The 16,924-nt window shown below is 49.8% G+C and overlaps 1 protein-coding gene across 3 annotated transcripts in view; it reads left to right on the top strand.

The window, feature by feature from the left end:
* STEAP3 (STEAP3 metalloreductase) overlaps positions 1 to 16,924 on the top strand; it is a 50,273-nt gene that overhangs the window by 14,743 nt on the left and 18,606 nt on the right. For all 3 annotated transcript variants that reach the window (XM_045479548.1, XM_045479550.1, XM_045479549.1), the window contains exon 2: positions 15,920 to 16,419. In XM_045479548.1, coding sequence (XP_045335504.1) covers positions 15,920 to 16,419 — 500 coding nt within the window. The remainder of the gene's footprint in view (positions 1 to 15,919; positions 16,420 to 16,924) is intronic.

Raw genomic sequence — 16,924 nt, 5'->3', positions numbered from 1 at the left:
AGTTCTATTTTTAGTTTTTTGAGGAACCTCCATACTGTTTTCCAGAGTGGCTGCACCAGCTTGCATTCCCATCCTTTTACTATCCACATTAGCACATGGGGAGGGGTGATCAGGGACCCCATCACCCTCTACTCCTAAGGGAAAGTACCCACCATTGTATCTGCCAGACCTTGAATTTTGTCATTTGGAGGGAAGGGGCCTTCCAGGCAAAAAGACTAAATCTGGGCCTCACCTGCCCCTGGACACCCCTGCCTCATGCAGACTGGGCAGACCATTCCGAATGGTTGTTCCCTGCTGGGTCAGAAGCCCAGAGGCCCTGGAACCACTGACCCAGCATCCCTGAAGCCCTCTTTCGTGGGTACCCACATACCAGGCTGTTCCCCGCTCTGGCTCACATCTGGTGTTTGGTTTTCCACTTTGGCCAGAGCTGCGTGAGTCTCGTTGGGTTTAAACCCCTCTGTGCATAACAAGTCTTCTGTGTGATTAAGTTTATCAAAGAGTGAAATGCCTGGCCAGGTCTGACAACCTGACCAGGCTGTGGTAGGGATTAGAAATTATGGTAGTATTTAATCACCCCGGGGTATGGGAGGGCCCGCTAGGTTCTGAGAACGGCCAAGACTCTTAGATACACTCTGCCCTCAGGCACAGAAACTAGCAGTGAAGTCATTCAAGCTGCAGACATTAACTGAGCACCTAGTCGGTGCCAGTCCCCAGTCTAGGTGCTAGAGACACAGAAACGAGTAAGAAGTGACCCCTATTGTAGTGGGGTGACAGTGCCAGATGCAAAGTGTGTCCCAGAGTGTAAGATCTCCTAGGATCCGGGAGGAAGCCGGGACTTCTCCCAGGGCTGCCTGGACCAGCTTTTTGAGCTCTCAGGGATTCTTGGCGAAGTCAGAGGTCTGCCTGGAGCCAGCCCATGGTGGGGGGAGGGGTGGGGGGAGTAATTGCATGACCCGCCCCACAGAGAGCATTTGGAGAGCGGAGGCTGACTTCCAGTGCCCTTAGGAGCCCAGAGAAAGATGCTACTGGAAGTCAGTCCTCTCAGAAGCTTCTTTGAAAAAGTGGCCCATCAGCTGGGGAAGCGTGCATCCCCAAGCAAGCTCAGGAACCAGGCCAGGGAGGCAGGCTGAGCTCCTTGGCAGAAGCCCCTGGAGCTGCCCTTATTTGTCTTGGCTGCTTCTGCCCCTTTCCCTGCCTCCACACCTCCTTCTGCCCAGTAATCGGGGGCTCTGATCTCTAATTCTGCCAACCCGCACAATGGCGAGGGGAGGGGGTTGGGGGGCCACAGACCACAAGGGACCCCTCTGGCCCCAGGGATTGCAGCTCCAGGTGTCCCTGGAAAGCAAGAAGCCACCCAACCCCAGACGCTGAGGCTTGCAGATTCAGCAGCCGCCGCCTGATAGCCTCCAGCCTGGCTGGATTAACCAGCCCTCAGGGAGCTGGCTGCCCCTGCATGCCAGCGCCCTGACCTCACTGGGCAGAGATAAGCCACTCCCTGGCTCCACCAGTGCCTGGGCATGCCCTCATGAAAGCACTTTTCTCCTCACCGTAGGATGTAGCTGGCTTTTCCCCTGATTGCCCCAAGAGGCTAGACCATCTTCTGGCCTCCTGCCAGAACACCTCATGGGTCCATAGTAGGTATTCAGGGAATAACAAACCATTTTGCAGACTAGGATTGGTAGGACCATTGCATCAAACTGCACAGGATGTGCACTGCACAACTGTAGAGGTTACTGTTTACGGGGATTACAACGTTGGTGGTGCCCCCCGGGGGTCGTGTAGCATGGGAACCTAAGGGCTTACCATTTTCCCTGCGTCAAGACTCTGGCCTTGGTGCTGACCGTGGGGACTTCCCCCTTCCCCCTGCCAACCAGCGCTGACCACCTTCCTGCCTATGTGCTGGCAGCGGGTGGTAATGAACCAGTCCAGTGAACACTTCTTCCTGGCCCACCTGTCAAATTGTGGTAGTGGACGAGCCCTGGGTATGAAGTCAGGCCACCTGAGTTCTTGGCCATCCAGAAAACTCAGCCCTCCCGAAGACGCCTCCAGTCAGGGTGTTGGGGAGCTCCTGGGTCGCCCAGGATCTGTGTACTTGCCCAGTGGTGCCCCTCTCTTCTCCCTCAGCCCGCAATGGGCCTGATGACCCACGTGCGGGAGGGGAGAGGCCCTGAGAGCACCTTGTGGAGAGTCTGCCCCACTGACTCTGGGAGCAATGTTGCCACGGCCCTGATCCCCTTTCTGCTGGAAGGACCCAGCTCTGGGCGGGTCAGGGGATTGGAGCACATGCACCTGCCTCCCATGGCTGAGAGGAGCATGGGGAGAGAGCACTGATACCGGGGGTCCCAGGGGACAGGGAGGACTTAGGGGAGGAGGCAGGCTAAGGGCTGGGCCTGACTTTAACAACCCAGGAAAGAAGCCACATCTGGAGTGGTTCACCCTTTGCGCAGCCCCTTTTATGCTCATCTTCTGAAGTGGTCTTCAAAGTGTGGTCCTGGGAGTATCCGCAGCAGAAATTCTGGGGATGGAGCCCAGCAGTATGTTTTGTGTTGTTTTTTAATTTTTTTAATGTTTTATTATTTATTTTTGAAAGTGAGAGAGACAGAACACGAGTGCAGAAGGGACAGAGAGAGAGAGGGGGAGACACAGAATCCGAGGCAGGCTCCAGGCTCCTAGCTGTCAGCAACAGAGCCAGATGTGGGGCTCGAACTCACCAACCTTAGAGATCGTGACCTGAGCCGAAGTCGGACGCTCAACCGACTGAGCCCCTGCCAGGCGCCCCTCCCAGCGGTTTGTTTTAACAAGCCCTCCAGATGACCCAGGTGCAGCTCGGGTGTGACCTCATTTGTGCCTGGCCCTGGGCTAATTGCTGGGGTTACAAAAGTGAGTCTGACTCCATTCCCAACCCCGAGGAGCTGAGAGCCCAGGGAGAAGAGAGACGGGAAAGGGAGCAATACCGTCAGTGGGAAAGGGCTACTCTCAGGGGTGTGGAGGCAGAGAGGCAGCTTGTGCAGGTTTGATCCAGGAGCTGGGGATCCTGGTGAGGGAGGGTGGCTTGGGAACACCAGTGGCACAAGGACCGTCCCTTGCAGGGAGCTGGATGTTGGACTTGCGGTCCCCAGAGAGCTCAAGGGGCCAGTCCCAAACCACACTGGTGCCTCACTCCTGACCACCAACCTCTCCCTGCTGCCCCCCTGTCCGTGTTCTGCTTCCCACTCTTCTTCCACTCCCCGAGCCCCAAAGAGCAGCCAGTCTCTCCCTGCAGTTTGCCTTGGTGCGAAATGTGTGCACAACCTCCAGGCCGTCATCTCAGGGCACATTTTTAGAAAATTACAGAGTAAATGTTTCCATTCAGCAGAGAATACGCCACGTATTGATTTAGGTGCGTCTATTTCTGCTTGACACAGACAAACGGTTTTTAAAAATCCTAGGTAGAGAGGAACAAAATGAAGAGTGAGCGAATTTAACAGTCTCACGTTGTGGCACTTCGCTTGTCCCCCATGATCTTTACTACAACTCATTCAAATGGGTAACATGTGCAGATGAGGAAACTGAGGCTCAGGTAACGTGACTCGTCGAGGCCGCCTAGCTAATCAGTGGCAGGGGCTGAAATATGACCCCAGCTGCCTCCATGCCTGTGTTCTTGCCGGCCTACCTTGCAGTTTACTACGTTGACTGATTCTGAGTAAATCCGGAACACCCAGATGTTTTCCTGAATCGACGATCTAATGGCTGCACTCAGGGGAGCCAGCCTAGCCTGGCTGGACAAGCTCCCAGTGACCACGATGGCTCTCGGGGGCTGATCCTCTGCTTAATTAAGGAGGGGATGAGTCTGGGGGAACGGATGAGACCTCGTGCTAGGAGATTAGCAGCTCTGTGCTAGTTTCCAGCTGTGTGCCCTTCTGTAAACCCTCTGTCGTTTGGCAGAGTAGCAGGTGATGCTTCCCTGCCCCTCTCATTGGAGCACATCTGCCTTGCTCGTTGACCCATCCTGGGGGCCAGAAGGGTGGGCCTCGTACCTCAGCACCCTCCTTGCACGCCACACACTGTGACCATGACTGGCCGTCTGCTTGCATGGCACGGAGTGCAGAGAACCAGCTGTGTGAGCGGAAGCCACTCGGAAGCTAAGTGGACTAGCCCATGGTGCCATCTCCCCTACAACAATAATTAATAGTGCTGACTACATAAGCCTCACTTTTCTAGAGGCCGTGGGGCTTAGGAACTCAGATATGTGGGAAACAACTAGGGAATAACTTAGAGCCACCGATGCCAATGTCACAGAATCCACGCATTGAGTTCATGAGAAGCCCTTGGACTCTCACCCAAGGCAAGTGTACTCTTGGTTCACGCACCTCAGTAACAGGCTGTGCTATCTCCACTTCTTTTTTTGTGTATGTATTTTAAAGTTAGTTATTTTGAGAGAGAGGGAGACAGAATCCCGAGCAGGCATCACACTGTCAGCGCAGAGCCCGGGGTGGGGCTCGAACCCACAAACCTCGAGATTGTGGCCTGAGTTGAAACCAAGAGTCAGACGCTCAACCAACCAAGCCACCCAGGTACCCCTCAATTTCTCTCTCTTTTTTTTTTATAACAACGTTATTGAGCTACAATTCACATACCATACAACTCACCCATTTAAAGTATACAACCCAGTGGTTTTTGATATGTTCTCAGAGCTGTATAACTTTTGCCACCATCCATTTTAGAATAGTTGCATCACTGGGGCGCCCGGGTGGCTCAGTTGGTTAATCTGCTCTTGATTTCAGCTCAGATCATGATCTCCCGATTCGTTGAGTTTGAGCTCCGCATTGGCTCCACGCTGACCATGCAAAGCCTGCCTGGGATTCTCTCTCTCTCTTTCTCAAGTATAAATAAATAAATTTTAAGAAAATAGTTTCAGGGCACCTGTATGGCTCAGTCGGTTAAGCGTCCGACTTCGGCTCACGTCATGATCTCGCGGTTTGTGAGTTCAAGCCCTGCGTGGGGCTCTGTGCTGACGGCTCAGAGCCTGGAGCCTGCTTCGAATTCTGTGTCTCCCTCTCTCTCTGCCCCTCCCCCCTCACGCTGTGTCTCTGTCTCTCAAAAATGAATAAATGTTAAAAAAAAAAAATAGAATAGTTTTATCACTTGAAAAAGAAACCCTGTACCAATGAGCAGTCACTTAACATTCCTCCCACCCCCCACCCCAGCCCTTTTCCTGGCAACCATTAATCTACTTTCTGTCTTTATGGACTTGCCCAGTCTAGACATTTCACATAAGTGGAGAGTCATACGAGCGGCCTTTTGGTGACTGGCTTCTTTCATTTAACATAGCGTTTCCGAGACCCAGCGTGTTGTAGCCTGTATCAGGACTTTACTGCTTTTTGTTGCTGAATAATACTCCATCGTGTGGATACAGTACGTTTTATTTATCCTGCCACCAGTTGATGGACGTTGGGTTGTTTCATCATTTGGGGTATTGTGAGTACCAGGAATCTTGGCGAACACATTTTTGTGGGTTTTCACTTCTCCCGGGTATACACCTAGGAGTGGAATCGCATCCACATTTTATATTCTTGTTATGTCAACACTGGAGGTGGTTTCTAGAACTTCGAGATCCTCACCAACGCTTACACTCTCCGTCTTGTTTTTTGACTAAGCCGTCCGGATGGGTGTATGGTGGCGTCTCGTGGTTTTTTTGTTTGTTTGTTTTTTAATGTTTGTTTATTTTTGAGAGAGAAAAGGCGCAAGCAGGGGAGGGGCAGAAAGAGAGGGAGACACAGAATCTGAAGCAGGTTCCAGGCTCTGAGCTGTCGGCACAGAGCCCGACGTGGGGCTCGAACCGCAAGATCATGACCTGAGCCGAAGTCGGATGCTTAACTGACTGAGCCACCCAGGCGCCCCAAAGGGTTTTAATTTGTGTTTCCCTGGGAGCTAATGACGTTCAGCATCTTTTTGTGTTCCTCATGACGATTTGTCAGCACAAATGATAACATTTTAAATGTGTTTAACTTGTAAGTAAAAAGCGGTGATAGGAATGCGTCCCAAATTTAATTTTACTGACCAGATAACATTTAAACCAAGTTTGAAGATAACTGTGGGCCACTTGAGGGCGAGAGCTGTGCCATACATAGTTCTCTCTCATGCCCAGGGCCAGCCAGGGCCAGAAATGTTAGCTCAAGCCCACCTCTGCACAGGAAGGGGTGGAAGGCACCCCGCCTCCATCCAGCTGCAAGGGTGCCTCAGCCAGCCTCCCCACCCCCCGCCACATCTGACGCCACCCTGACCCCTTTGTGGCCGTGGACTGCCCTAGCCACTTGAGCCTGAAAGGTTGGTTGCTGGCCACCCAGGAAAAGCTGTAGGGCTGGCTGCCCGCGTCATGACTGGCTACCATTAGTGACCTGCTTGACAGTGGGCAGGAGGGGGCAGGGGAGCCCGCATGGCTCCCAGCCACAAATACAGCCCAGTCATGACCTTGCCGGGAAGTGGGAGGAACCAGGCAAGCCTGGGCAAACACCCAGAGTGTTTGGGACCTGTAGTTTGTGCCAGTTCCCGCACAGCTGAGCCTCAGTGCCCTTTTGTGTTTTGTCCGCAGCTCGGTCCGGGGGTGGGGGTGGGGGGGGGCAGGTGGGCAGGCCTGTGTGCCACCTGGGGGGCCCCAGCCTGCTACCCCCACTCCAGCTGTAATTTGATCCCCTCCCTCCTCCCTCCTCCCTCCTCCCTCCTCCCTCCTCCAGATCTGTAAATAGAACAACCCAGGAGCCAGGGCCCAGCCAGGATTAGTCACTCACTCTCTTACCTTTGGGCCACATGGACAGGCAGCAGGGGCTGCGCTGGACCCCTGGGGCCTCTAGGCCTGCTGCCACCTGACCTCCCTTGGCCAGCCTTCACGCCTGCAGCAGACTTTGTGCTGGGCACCGGGAGGGCGAAGTGCCGAGAGGTGACCACAGCCCACGAAGCACTTCAGAGAACAATCCATACACATGCCCACATGCACACACGCACACGTGAGCACACGCATCGGCCAGAAAAGCTGACTCCGAGGGGCACCTGGGTGGCTCAGTCGGTTAAGGGTTTGACTTCGCCTCAGGTCACGACCTCAGGGGTTCGGGCGTTCAAGTCCTGCGTCGGAGGTCTGTGCTGTCAGCAGCTCTCCCCCTCTCTCTGCCCCTCCCTCTCTCTCAAAAATTAATAAACACTGTAAAGAAGAAGAGAAAAGAAAAGCTGGCTCCCAGCCCTCGCACGTATTAACTCATCCTCACAGCATCCCTTGGAGAAAAGTACAGTTAGCACCCCCATTTAAAGGAGGGGGACTGAGGCCCAAAGGCACCCTGCTAGGAAATGATGCAGGGTCCTGATGTGACCCCAGCACCATCAGACCTGTAGAGGAAGGAGCTGTCCCGGGATGAGAGGCTTCACAAGGCGGGGTGACAACCCCGCATTTTCCTGTCCCGGGGACTGAATCTCGGTGGCAAGAAGCACTCAGGGGAGCCGTGTTTGGTTTCTGTTCGGCCTATGACTGAAAGCAGGCCCCTTAGGACATGAAGTCTGAGGCCTTTAATAGGCCGGGATGTAGGCTGCGGGGCTGGGCGCAGCAGCTCGGTTAGAGAAGCCAACCTGAGAGGCTCCGTGACGCTCCGATGTCCCAAGGCCCCAGTTCCGGGCACATCTGGGACCACCCCGAGTCCCCCTGCCCAGGCTTCCCTTCTGCTGCTGCTGGCCTCCCGGAAAGGAAGCAAATACCAAGTCAGGTTCTCGGCCGTGAGCCTCGAGCGCCAGCCCCAAATAAGCCCTCCCCACCTGAGGATGCTAAATCTGGGGTTCAGTGTGGACAGGATTCAAAGACTAGGTGTCGCCGATTCTCCCCCGTTTGGGTTGGTTCCGAGTGCCGCGAGGCCGTAGAAACCATGTGGGGCTCCTCGGGGGTCAGCAGATGCCCTCCCTGACTTCCATCTGGAAGTCGTGTCTGTTCCCAGGCTCCATCTGCTGGTCCTCTGCGTCCAGGCAGGCGTGGACACATCTCATGTGTCCCCTACTGCACACATGCACGCGCACACGATTGTAAACAGTCTGAGAGCGGGGACCGCGTCTTTCTCATTGTTTCTTCTCTGAAGGGTGTTCAGCACCTGGTAGTTACTCCAGCGATGGGAGGGAGGCGGGGAGAGAGCAAAGGAGACTCTTCTGTCCGGGAAGGACCTACCTGGGACCCTCCAAATTGCTAGCAGATGATCTGGTGGCTTCAGGATGGTTACCCACCCCCTCCCCATAAGGGCCAACCCCCCCCCCCCTCCACTCCTGCCCAGGGCTGGTGTCCCCAGGTGGCTGGTGCAGTGACTGGGGAAGGTCCCCATGTATCTGACACAGGGAACACGGGCATCCCCGTGGAGCGGCTTACATTCACCTCCCCCATGCTGGCCCTGGAGCCTGAGGCCGCCGGGCTGTCCCGATTCTCCCCCCTTGCCCAGGGCTGCAGAGGTGTTGGCAGGGTCTTCTCAATCCTTCCTTTGCCTCGCCCCTGCTGCTGGTGCAGTGCCGGCACCGGTATTTGCTTACGACGACTGACCGACACCCACCGAGTGCCAGCTGTTCTAAGTGCCTTACGTATATTGACTTACTTATTCCCACAACCTCCCCTTAAGGCAGGTGCTGTGATTCTCTCCCTTGTGCAGCTGGGGAGACCGAGGCACTCACAGGCCCAAGGCCACGGCTAGCGAGTGACAGATTTAGAACCAGGCAGTGTTGGGTGCCGAAGGTGGCCTTCAGCAGACAGGCAACTCCGGGCCTGCGCTCCGGGGAGCATCAGGAGCCCCACTTGCATCTACAAAGGGTAGCACATCGCTGTTTGGAAAGATATCCTTGTTCCTAGAACCAGGCAGAAAACTCTCTCCGATTTTGCAGGGAGGGACCCCACCCATCAGAGTGTGCAAATGAGTCCCACGTGAGCTGAAGGAGGGGCGGGGTCCTGGCTGCAACGCACGTCCCCTTCGACCCCACCCCCTCTTCTCAGCCACAGGGTCCCAGCTCTGCCGCTCACTGGGGTAGCTCTGGGCGGGCCCTCTGTCTGGGCTGTAAGACTCTTGGGGAAGCTTAGCTGCAGAGGCCGACAGACCTGTGCTCCCTTCTACTTTCCCCGTTACCCTCTGTGCCGCCTGGAGCATGTTCCTCGACCTCTCTGAGCCTCCGTTCCCTCCTCTTCCAGTTGGGAATTCTAACCGCACCTACTTCCTGGGGTTCTGTGAGGCCTAGGTGACTGTCACTGTGGAAAGCCTTAGAGAAGTGTCCGGCACGTGGTAGGTACCCCGTAAATAGGAGTTGCTGCCGCCACCTTATCAAATGTCCTGGTCACAGTTTTCAAAGCCTTTTAGGATTGCATTATCTGCCATCTCAGAGCAGAGAGGGTGACCTGCATTTACAAAGGTCGAAGCTGGGGCCCAGAGAGGCACAAGGGCTTGTCCGAGGACACACAGCTAGTCCACGGTAGAGCCGAGGCACAGCCCCCGGGTCCCCCTGCCTCCCCCTTGCATGAGACCTTGAACCCAACATACACACACACACATGCCTCACCCAGGACACTGCTGTGGAAAATGGGAAGACGGGGTTAAAAGCCATTCCCACTGCTCCACTGGTTTGGCAGTGGCTCTTAGCCCTTGGCCCGAGGATTCGCATGGAACCACAGGCCGGCGAAGCCTCCGAACTTCTGCTTAGAATCATGCTCTTACATACACAAAATAACATAGGGTTACAAAGGAGACCAATTATAGTGAAACCCAGCTCCCAAAATATGTGTTTAAATGTGCAAAAGTACTATGCATGCTTCTTTATGAGTACACTAAATAACAACCTCTGGTGGCAGGTCTGATATTATAATGCTATTTTTTTCTCCCACCCCTATTGAGGTATGATGGACAAAACCGTATATATTCAAGGTGTACAATGTGATGTTTTGCTATCCATAGATGCTGACGTGATTACCACAGTCAAGGTCATTAACATAGCCACCACTTTATATAATTACCATTTTTTTGTGTGCATTGGGAACACTGGAGGGCCCCCTCAGCAAATTTCAAGTATATAATACCGCATATATACAGTATATACAGTTATATGACTATGGTATGTGACCATATACAGTATATACATATATACAGTTATACGACTATACGTTAGTCACCATGTTAGACATTAGATCCCTCAAATTTGTTCATTTTATAACTGAGAATGAATGCCGTTTGACCCACAACTCCCCATTTCCCCACCTCTCAGCTTCTGGTGACCATTCTACTTTCTGCTGCTAAGTTTGGCTTTTTTGGATTCTACATATAAATGAGATCTTGCAGCATTTGTCCTTCTGTGTTGACTTACTTCAGGTAGCGTTAATGCCCTTCCAGGCTCATCCATGTTGACACAAATGTCAGGGTTTCCTTCTTTGTTGAGGTTGAATAATATTCCATTGGGTATATACCATATTTCCTTTATCCATTCATCATCAGCGGACTCTTAGGTTGTTTCTGTATCTTGTCTACTGTTAATAGTGATGCCATAAACATGGGGTGCAGATATCTCTTTGAGATAGTGATTCTGTTTCCTTTGGATAAATACCCAGAAGATGGATTGCTGGATCATATGGTATTTCTATTTCTAATATTTTGAGGAGCCTCTGTGCTGTTTTCTATAATAGCTGCACCAATTTACGTTCCCACCAACAGTGCACAAGGGTTCCCTTCTCTGCACATCCTCATAAACATTGATTATCTTTTGACTTTTTGATAAGAGTCATTGTAACAGGTTTGAGGAGATATGTCATTGTGGTTTAGATTTACATTCCCTGATGATTAGTGATGTTGAACATCTTTTCCTATAGTCAGCCATCTGTATGCCATCTTTAGAAAAATGTCTATTCAGGTTCTTTGCCCATTTTTTAATTGAATTATTTGTCGGGGGAGGTTGTCTTGTTTTGTTTACTATTTTTTTTAAATGATTATTTTTGAGAAAGAGAGAGAGAGTGCAAGCAGAGGAGGGGCGAGAGGGGGAGACACAGAATCCCAAGCAGGCTCCAGGCTCTAAGCAGTCAGCACAGAGCCCAATGGGGGACTTGAACCGTGAGCTCATGACCTGAGCCGAAGTCAGATGCTTAACCAACTGGGGCACCCAGGAGCCCCTGTTTTGTTTACTACTGAGTCGTATGAGTTCTTACATATTTTGGAAATTACTCCTATGTTGGATAGATGGTTTAGAAATATTTTATCCTATTCCATAGGTTGCCTTTTCATTTTATTGTTTCCTTTGCTGTGCAAAGGCTTTTTAGTTTGATGTCATCCCACTTATTTGTCTTTTGTTGCCTGTGCCTTTGGTATTAAGTCAAAAACCAAAACAAAATAAAATCATTGCCAAGACATATGTCAAGGAGCCTTTTCCCATGTTTCCTTCTAGAAGTTATACAGTTCAGGTTTTACATCCTTTTTGAGTAAGTCCTTAATCCATTTTAGGTTGGTTTCTGTGTATGGTGTGAGGTAAGGGTCTAGTTTCATTCTTTTGCATGCGTATATCCAGTTTTCCTAGCACCATTTATTGAAGAGACTGTCCTTTCCCCATTGAGTATTCTTGGCACCTCAGTTGAAGATTAGTTGACCTTATATGCATGGGTTTATTTCTGGACTCTATTTCATTCCATTGATCTATGTGTCTTTTTATGCCAGTATTACACTGTTTTGATTGCTATAGCTTTGTAATGTAATTTGAAGTCAGGAAGTGTGATGCCTCCAGCTTTGTCCTTCTTGCTCAAGATTGCTTTAGCTATTGGGGTCTTTGGCAGTTCCATACAAATCTTAGGATTGTTTTTCATATATCTGTGAAAAATGCCATTGGAATTTTGATAGTGATTGCTTTAACTCTATGGATCACTTTGGGTACTATGGACATTTTAACAACATTAATTCTTTCAATCCATGAACATAGGCTATCTTTCTGTTTATTTGTGTCTTGAATTTCTTTCGTCCTTGTTTCAGAGTTTTCTATATACAGATCTTTCACCTTTTGATAAAATTTATTCCTAAGTATTTTATTCTTTTCGATGGTATTGTAAATGGAATTGTTTCCCTAATTTCTTTTTCAGCTAGCTCATTGTTAGCACTTAGAAACATAACTTGGGCACCTGGTGGCTCAGTTGGTTAAGTGCCTGACTCCATTTCAGCCCAGGTCATGATCTCACCATTGGTGAGATCAAGCCGTGCTTCCAGCTTTGTGCTGACAGCATGGAGTCTGCTTGGGATTCTCTCTCTGGCCCTCCCCACTTGTCTCCCTCTCAAAATAAATAAATAAACTAATAAAAGAAACACAACTGATTTTTGTAAGTTGATTTTGTATCCAGCAGCTTTACAGAATTAGTTTCTTAGTTTTAACAGGATTTTTTTATGGAGTCTTTAGAGTTTTCTATATGTAGGATCATGTGATCTGCAAACAGAGACAAATTTTACTTCTTCCTTTCCAATATGGATGCCTTTTCTGTCTTTTTCTTGCCTAACTTCTCTGGGTAAGATATCTCGTACTATGTTAAATAGAAGTGGCAAGAGGGGCATCCTTCCTGTTCCTGATCTTAGAGGAAAAGCCTTCAGCTTCTCCCTATTGAGTATGATGTTGGGTATGGGGTTGTCATATAGAATTTTTATTATGTGGAGGTATACTCCTTCAATACCAATATTTTTGAGAGTTTTTATCATAAAAGGATGTTTACTTTTGTCAAATGCTTTTTTTTGCATCTATTGATATGACCACATGATTTTTATCCTTCATTCTGTTAATGGGTATCACATTTTATTTATTGGTTTGTGCACGTTGAACCATCTTTGCGTCCCAGGAATGAATCTCATTTGATGGTGGTATAGGATCATCTTTTTTTTTTTAATGTTTATTTATTTTTGAGATAGAGAGAGACAGAACATGAACGGGAGAGGGTCAGAGAGAGAGGGAGACACAGAATCTGAAACAGGCTCCAGGCTCTGAGCCGTCAGCACAGAGCCCGATGCGGGGCTCGAACTCACAGATCGCGAGATGATGGCCTGAGCCGAAGTCAGACGCTTAACCGACGGAGCCACCCAGGCATCCCAAGTATAGGATCATCTTAATGTGCTGTTAAATTTAGTTGGGTAGTAGTTTGTCGAGGATTTTTTCATCTGTGTTCATCAAGGATATCAGCCTGTAATTTTCTTTTCTTATAGTGTGCTTACCTGGCTTTGGTACCAGGGTAACACAAGCCTCATAAAATGAACCTAGAATAGTTGGAGAAGGGTAAGCATTAAATCTTGAAATGCTTGGTGGAATTCACCAGGGAAGCCAGCCAGTCCTGGGCTTTTCTTTAGTGGGTGATTTTTTTGTTTTGTTTTGTTTTTCACTGATTCAGTCACCTTACTCATTATTGGCTTGTTCAGACTTTCTATTTCTTCATGATTCAGTCTTGGTGAATTGTAAGTTTTTAGGAATGTATTCATTTCCTTTGGATTGTCCGATTTGTTGTCATAAATTGTTCATAATATGGTCTCTTATGATCTTTGGTATTTCTGTGGTATCAGTTGCAATGTACCTTTCATTTTTTTATTTGGAGTCTTCTTTTTTCTTTTTGTTTCTTTTTCTTTATTTTTATTTTTATTTTTTGAGAGAGAGACAGAGTGCAAGTGGGAGAGGGGCAGAGAGAGAGGGAGACACAGGATCCGAAGCAGGAGCCCGACACGGGGCTTGAACTCGGGAACCTCAAGATCACCCATGACCTGAGCCGAAGTCGGAAACTCACCCGACTGAGCCACCCAGGCGCCCCTCTTATTTTTTCTTAGTGTAGCTAAAATTTGGTCAATTTTGTTTGTCTTTTGAAAAAAAAAACCAGGTCTTAGTTTTGTTGATCTTTTCTATTCTTTTTCTAGCCTCTATTTTATTTGTTTCTACTCTGAATTTTATTATTTACTTCTCCCTGCTAGAACTTTGGACTTTCTTACTCTTTTTCCAGTTCTTTGAGGTGTAAAGGTAGGTTGTTTGAGAACTTTCTTTTTTCATAAGGTGGCATCAAGCTACAAACATCCCTCTTAGAGCTGCTTGGGTGTGCTGAGCTTCCATTTTAATCTGTTTCAAGATTTTTTTGGATTTCCCTTTTGATTTCTTCTCATCGGTTGTTCAGGAGTGCATTGCTTCGTTTCCACTTATTTGTGAATCTTCCAGTTTTCCAGTTACATGCCATTGTGGGCAGAAAAGAAACAGGGGCGCCCGGGTGGCTCCGTCGGTTGAGCACCCGCCTTTGGCTCAGGTCACGATCTCATGGTTCACGGGTTCGAGCCCCGCGTCCAGCTCTGTGCTGACAGCTCGGAGCCTGGAACCTGCATGGGATTCCGTGTCTCTTTCTCTCTCTCTCTGCCCCTCCCCACTCTCTCTCTCTCTCTCAAAAATAAGTAAACATTAAAAAAATACAGAAAAGATGCTTTATATGATTTAAATCTTCTTAAATTTGTAGGACTTGTTTTATGACTTAACATATGATCCATCCTGGAGGATATTCTGTGGATACGTGAAGAAAACTTGTATTCTGTTGCTGTTGGATGGGACGCTCTGTGTGTGTCTGTTGGGCTTATTTGGTCTGAAGTATAGTTCAAGTCCAGTTTCTGTACTGATTTTCTGTCTGCATCCATTGTTGAAAGCGGGATAGCGCAGTCCCCTATCGTTATTGTATTGCCGTCTATTTCTCCCTTCACATCTGTTAATATTTGCTTTATATGTTTAGGGGCTCATAGGTACTATGATTTTAAGTTAGTGAAAAGCTTAAATAGTATTTGAAGAACTCTTTCACAATTAAACTTGGGATATGACACCGGCCAGTACTGGTGACAACCTCACAGGTCCTGCTAATACTATTGTGTTTTGCAACGAACATTCATACTTGAGGGAAATTGCAAATTTCAGTTAGAAGTCGGTGACAGGGGAAGCTAGGTGGCCCAGTCAGGTAAGCATCCGACTCTTAATTTTGGCTCGGGTCACCATCTCACGGTTCTTGGGATCGAGCCCCACATTGGGCTCCACGCTGACACCACGGAGCCCGCTTGGAATTCTCTCTCCTGTCTCTCTCTCTGCCCCTCCCCTGCTCGCACACTCATGCTTTCTCTCACAATAAATAAACTTAAAAAAAAAAAAAAAAAGTTGGTGACAATGACAGCAGAATGTTCCCTTATCCAAGTTTACTAGAAGCTTCTGGCCCAAGTCCGGGTTTTCCCCCATGTTCTCTCATATGTCAGGCTCAGTAAAGGAGATCTCAGGGCCCTACTCACTGTCATGTCTCACTTGAGTTCTACCCCCTGAGAGCAGGATTTCAGTGTTCACTCATTCATTCAGCAAATATTGAGCACCGTCTCTGTACTAGGCCGTGTGACCAATGGGGAGACCCAAAGTCAAATAAGATGAGGTCCCCCTGCCTTCAAGCTGCTCATCCTCTACTCAAGGAAGAGCACAGAGGCGCCTTCCCAGAATGCAAAATGCAAACAAGCACAAGAACACGTCGCCCTTCCTGGTAATCAGAGAACACCCAGCGGTGGTGAGATGGGGGTCCCTTCTGGGCAGTAATCGTCACATCCTCCTTTGAAAAGAAGGATGGCACTGTGTGGCACCCCTCATGGAAATTCTATATGCTTCTCTCGCAGCACGCTTGCAGATTTGTCCCAAGGAAACAGTTCAGGACAAAGGCCAAAGGGTGGAGGGCAAAGGTCCTCCCCTTTCTTCCTGAGTTTGGGCCCTCCCTGGGAAGGCGCTAGGTCTCACCCAGCTTGTCCCCCTGTGCTGGCACATGTTAGCACTCCTGAAGGGCTGTTGGGGATTCTTTGACCACCATGTGGTTACAGTGGACAAGAAAGAGGAAGGTGCTACGAAAGACGGTCATCGGAGCTCTCCGCTGATCAAGTTCTGTTTTTCTTTCCAGCCACCAAGATGTCAGGAGAGATGGACAAGCCGCTGATCAGCCGCCACCTGCTGGACAGTGATGGGAGCCTTGCTGAGGTCCCCAGTGAGGCCCCCAAGGTGGGGATCCTGGGCAGCGGAGACTTCGCCCGCTCCCTGGCCGCACGCCTGGTGAGCTCCGGCTTCAGCGTGGTGGTGGGAAGCCGCAACCCCAAACGCACGGCCGGGCTGTTCCCCTCGGCCGCACAAGTGACTTTCCAGGCGGATGCAGTGGAGTCCCCTGATGTCATCTTTGTGGCCATGTTCCGGGAGCACTACTCCTCACTGTGCGGTCTCAGTGACCAGCTGGCTGGCAAGATCCTCGTGGATGTGAGCAACCCCACAGAGCAGGAGCACCTTCGGCACCACGAGTCCAATGCTGAGTACCTGGCTTCCCTCTTCCCCACCTGCACGGTGGTCAAGGCCTTCAACGTCATCTCTGCCTGGACCCTGCAGTCCGGCCCGAGGGATGGGAACAGGCAGGTAGGTGCCAGGGGAATACCTACCATCATCACAATAAATATAAGTGGCTAACATTGGTTGAGGGCCCTCGGTATGCCAGGCTCTTTACGCGCATTATCTCAGCGTACCTCCCGTCGCTGCAAAGTTCCATTTTACAGAGCGGGAAACTGAGGCCCATGAATGTCAGTGAACTTGCTTACACCAAGTCCCACAGCTGGAGAGCTGGGTGTGAACCGAGTTCATATGGATCTGAAATCCACGTTCGTTCTTCTGTGACAACTTGATTTCCCAGTGGGCCAAGAGGAAGAGGTTGATGGCTTTCTTTTGACTACTTGGAGTCGAGGAGAGGAGAGACTTTGCTCTGAGAGTGGACTTAGGAAAGTAACACATTTATGTGCCAGGTTCTGAGGAAGCAGGCAAGTCCCAAACTTCAGCTCTTTGATTCCAAGAGCTTCTAAGAACTGAGTCGGTTTCTCAGAATTGTCAATAGTAGGTTTTGTCTAGAGGTGGAAAATGGCTCCAGGAA

The sequence above is a fragment of the Leopardus geoffroyi genome, chromosome C1, assembly GCF_018350155.1.
Source record: "Leopardus geoffroyi isolate Oge1 chromosome C1, O.geoffroyi_Oge1_pat1.0, whole genome shotgun sequence".
Taxonomy (NCBI): domain Eukaryota; kingdom Metazoa; phylum Chordata; class Mammalia; order Carnivora; family Felidae; genus Leopardus; species Leopardus geoffroyi.
Note: the sequence above shows the minus strand (reverse complement) of the source record. Positions and strands in the feature narration are given on the sequence as shown.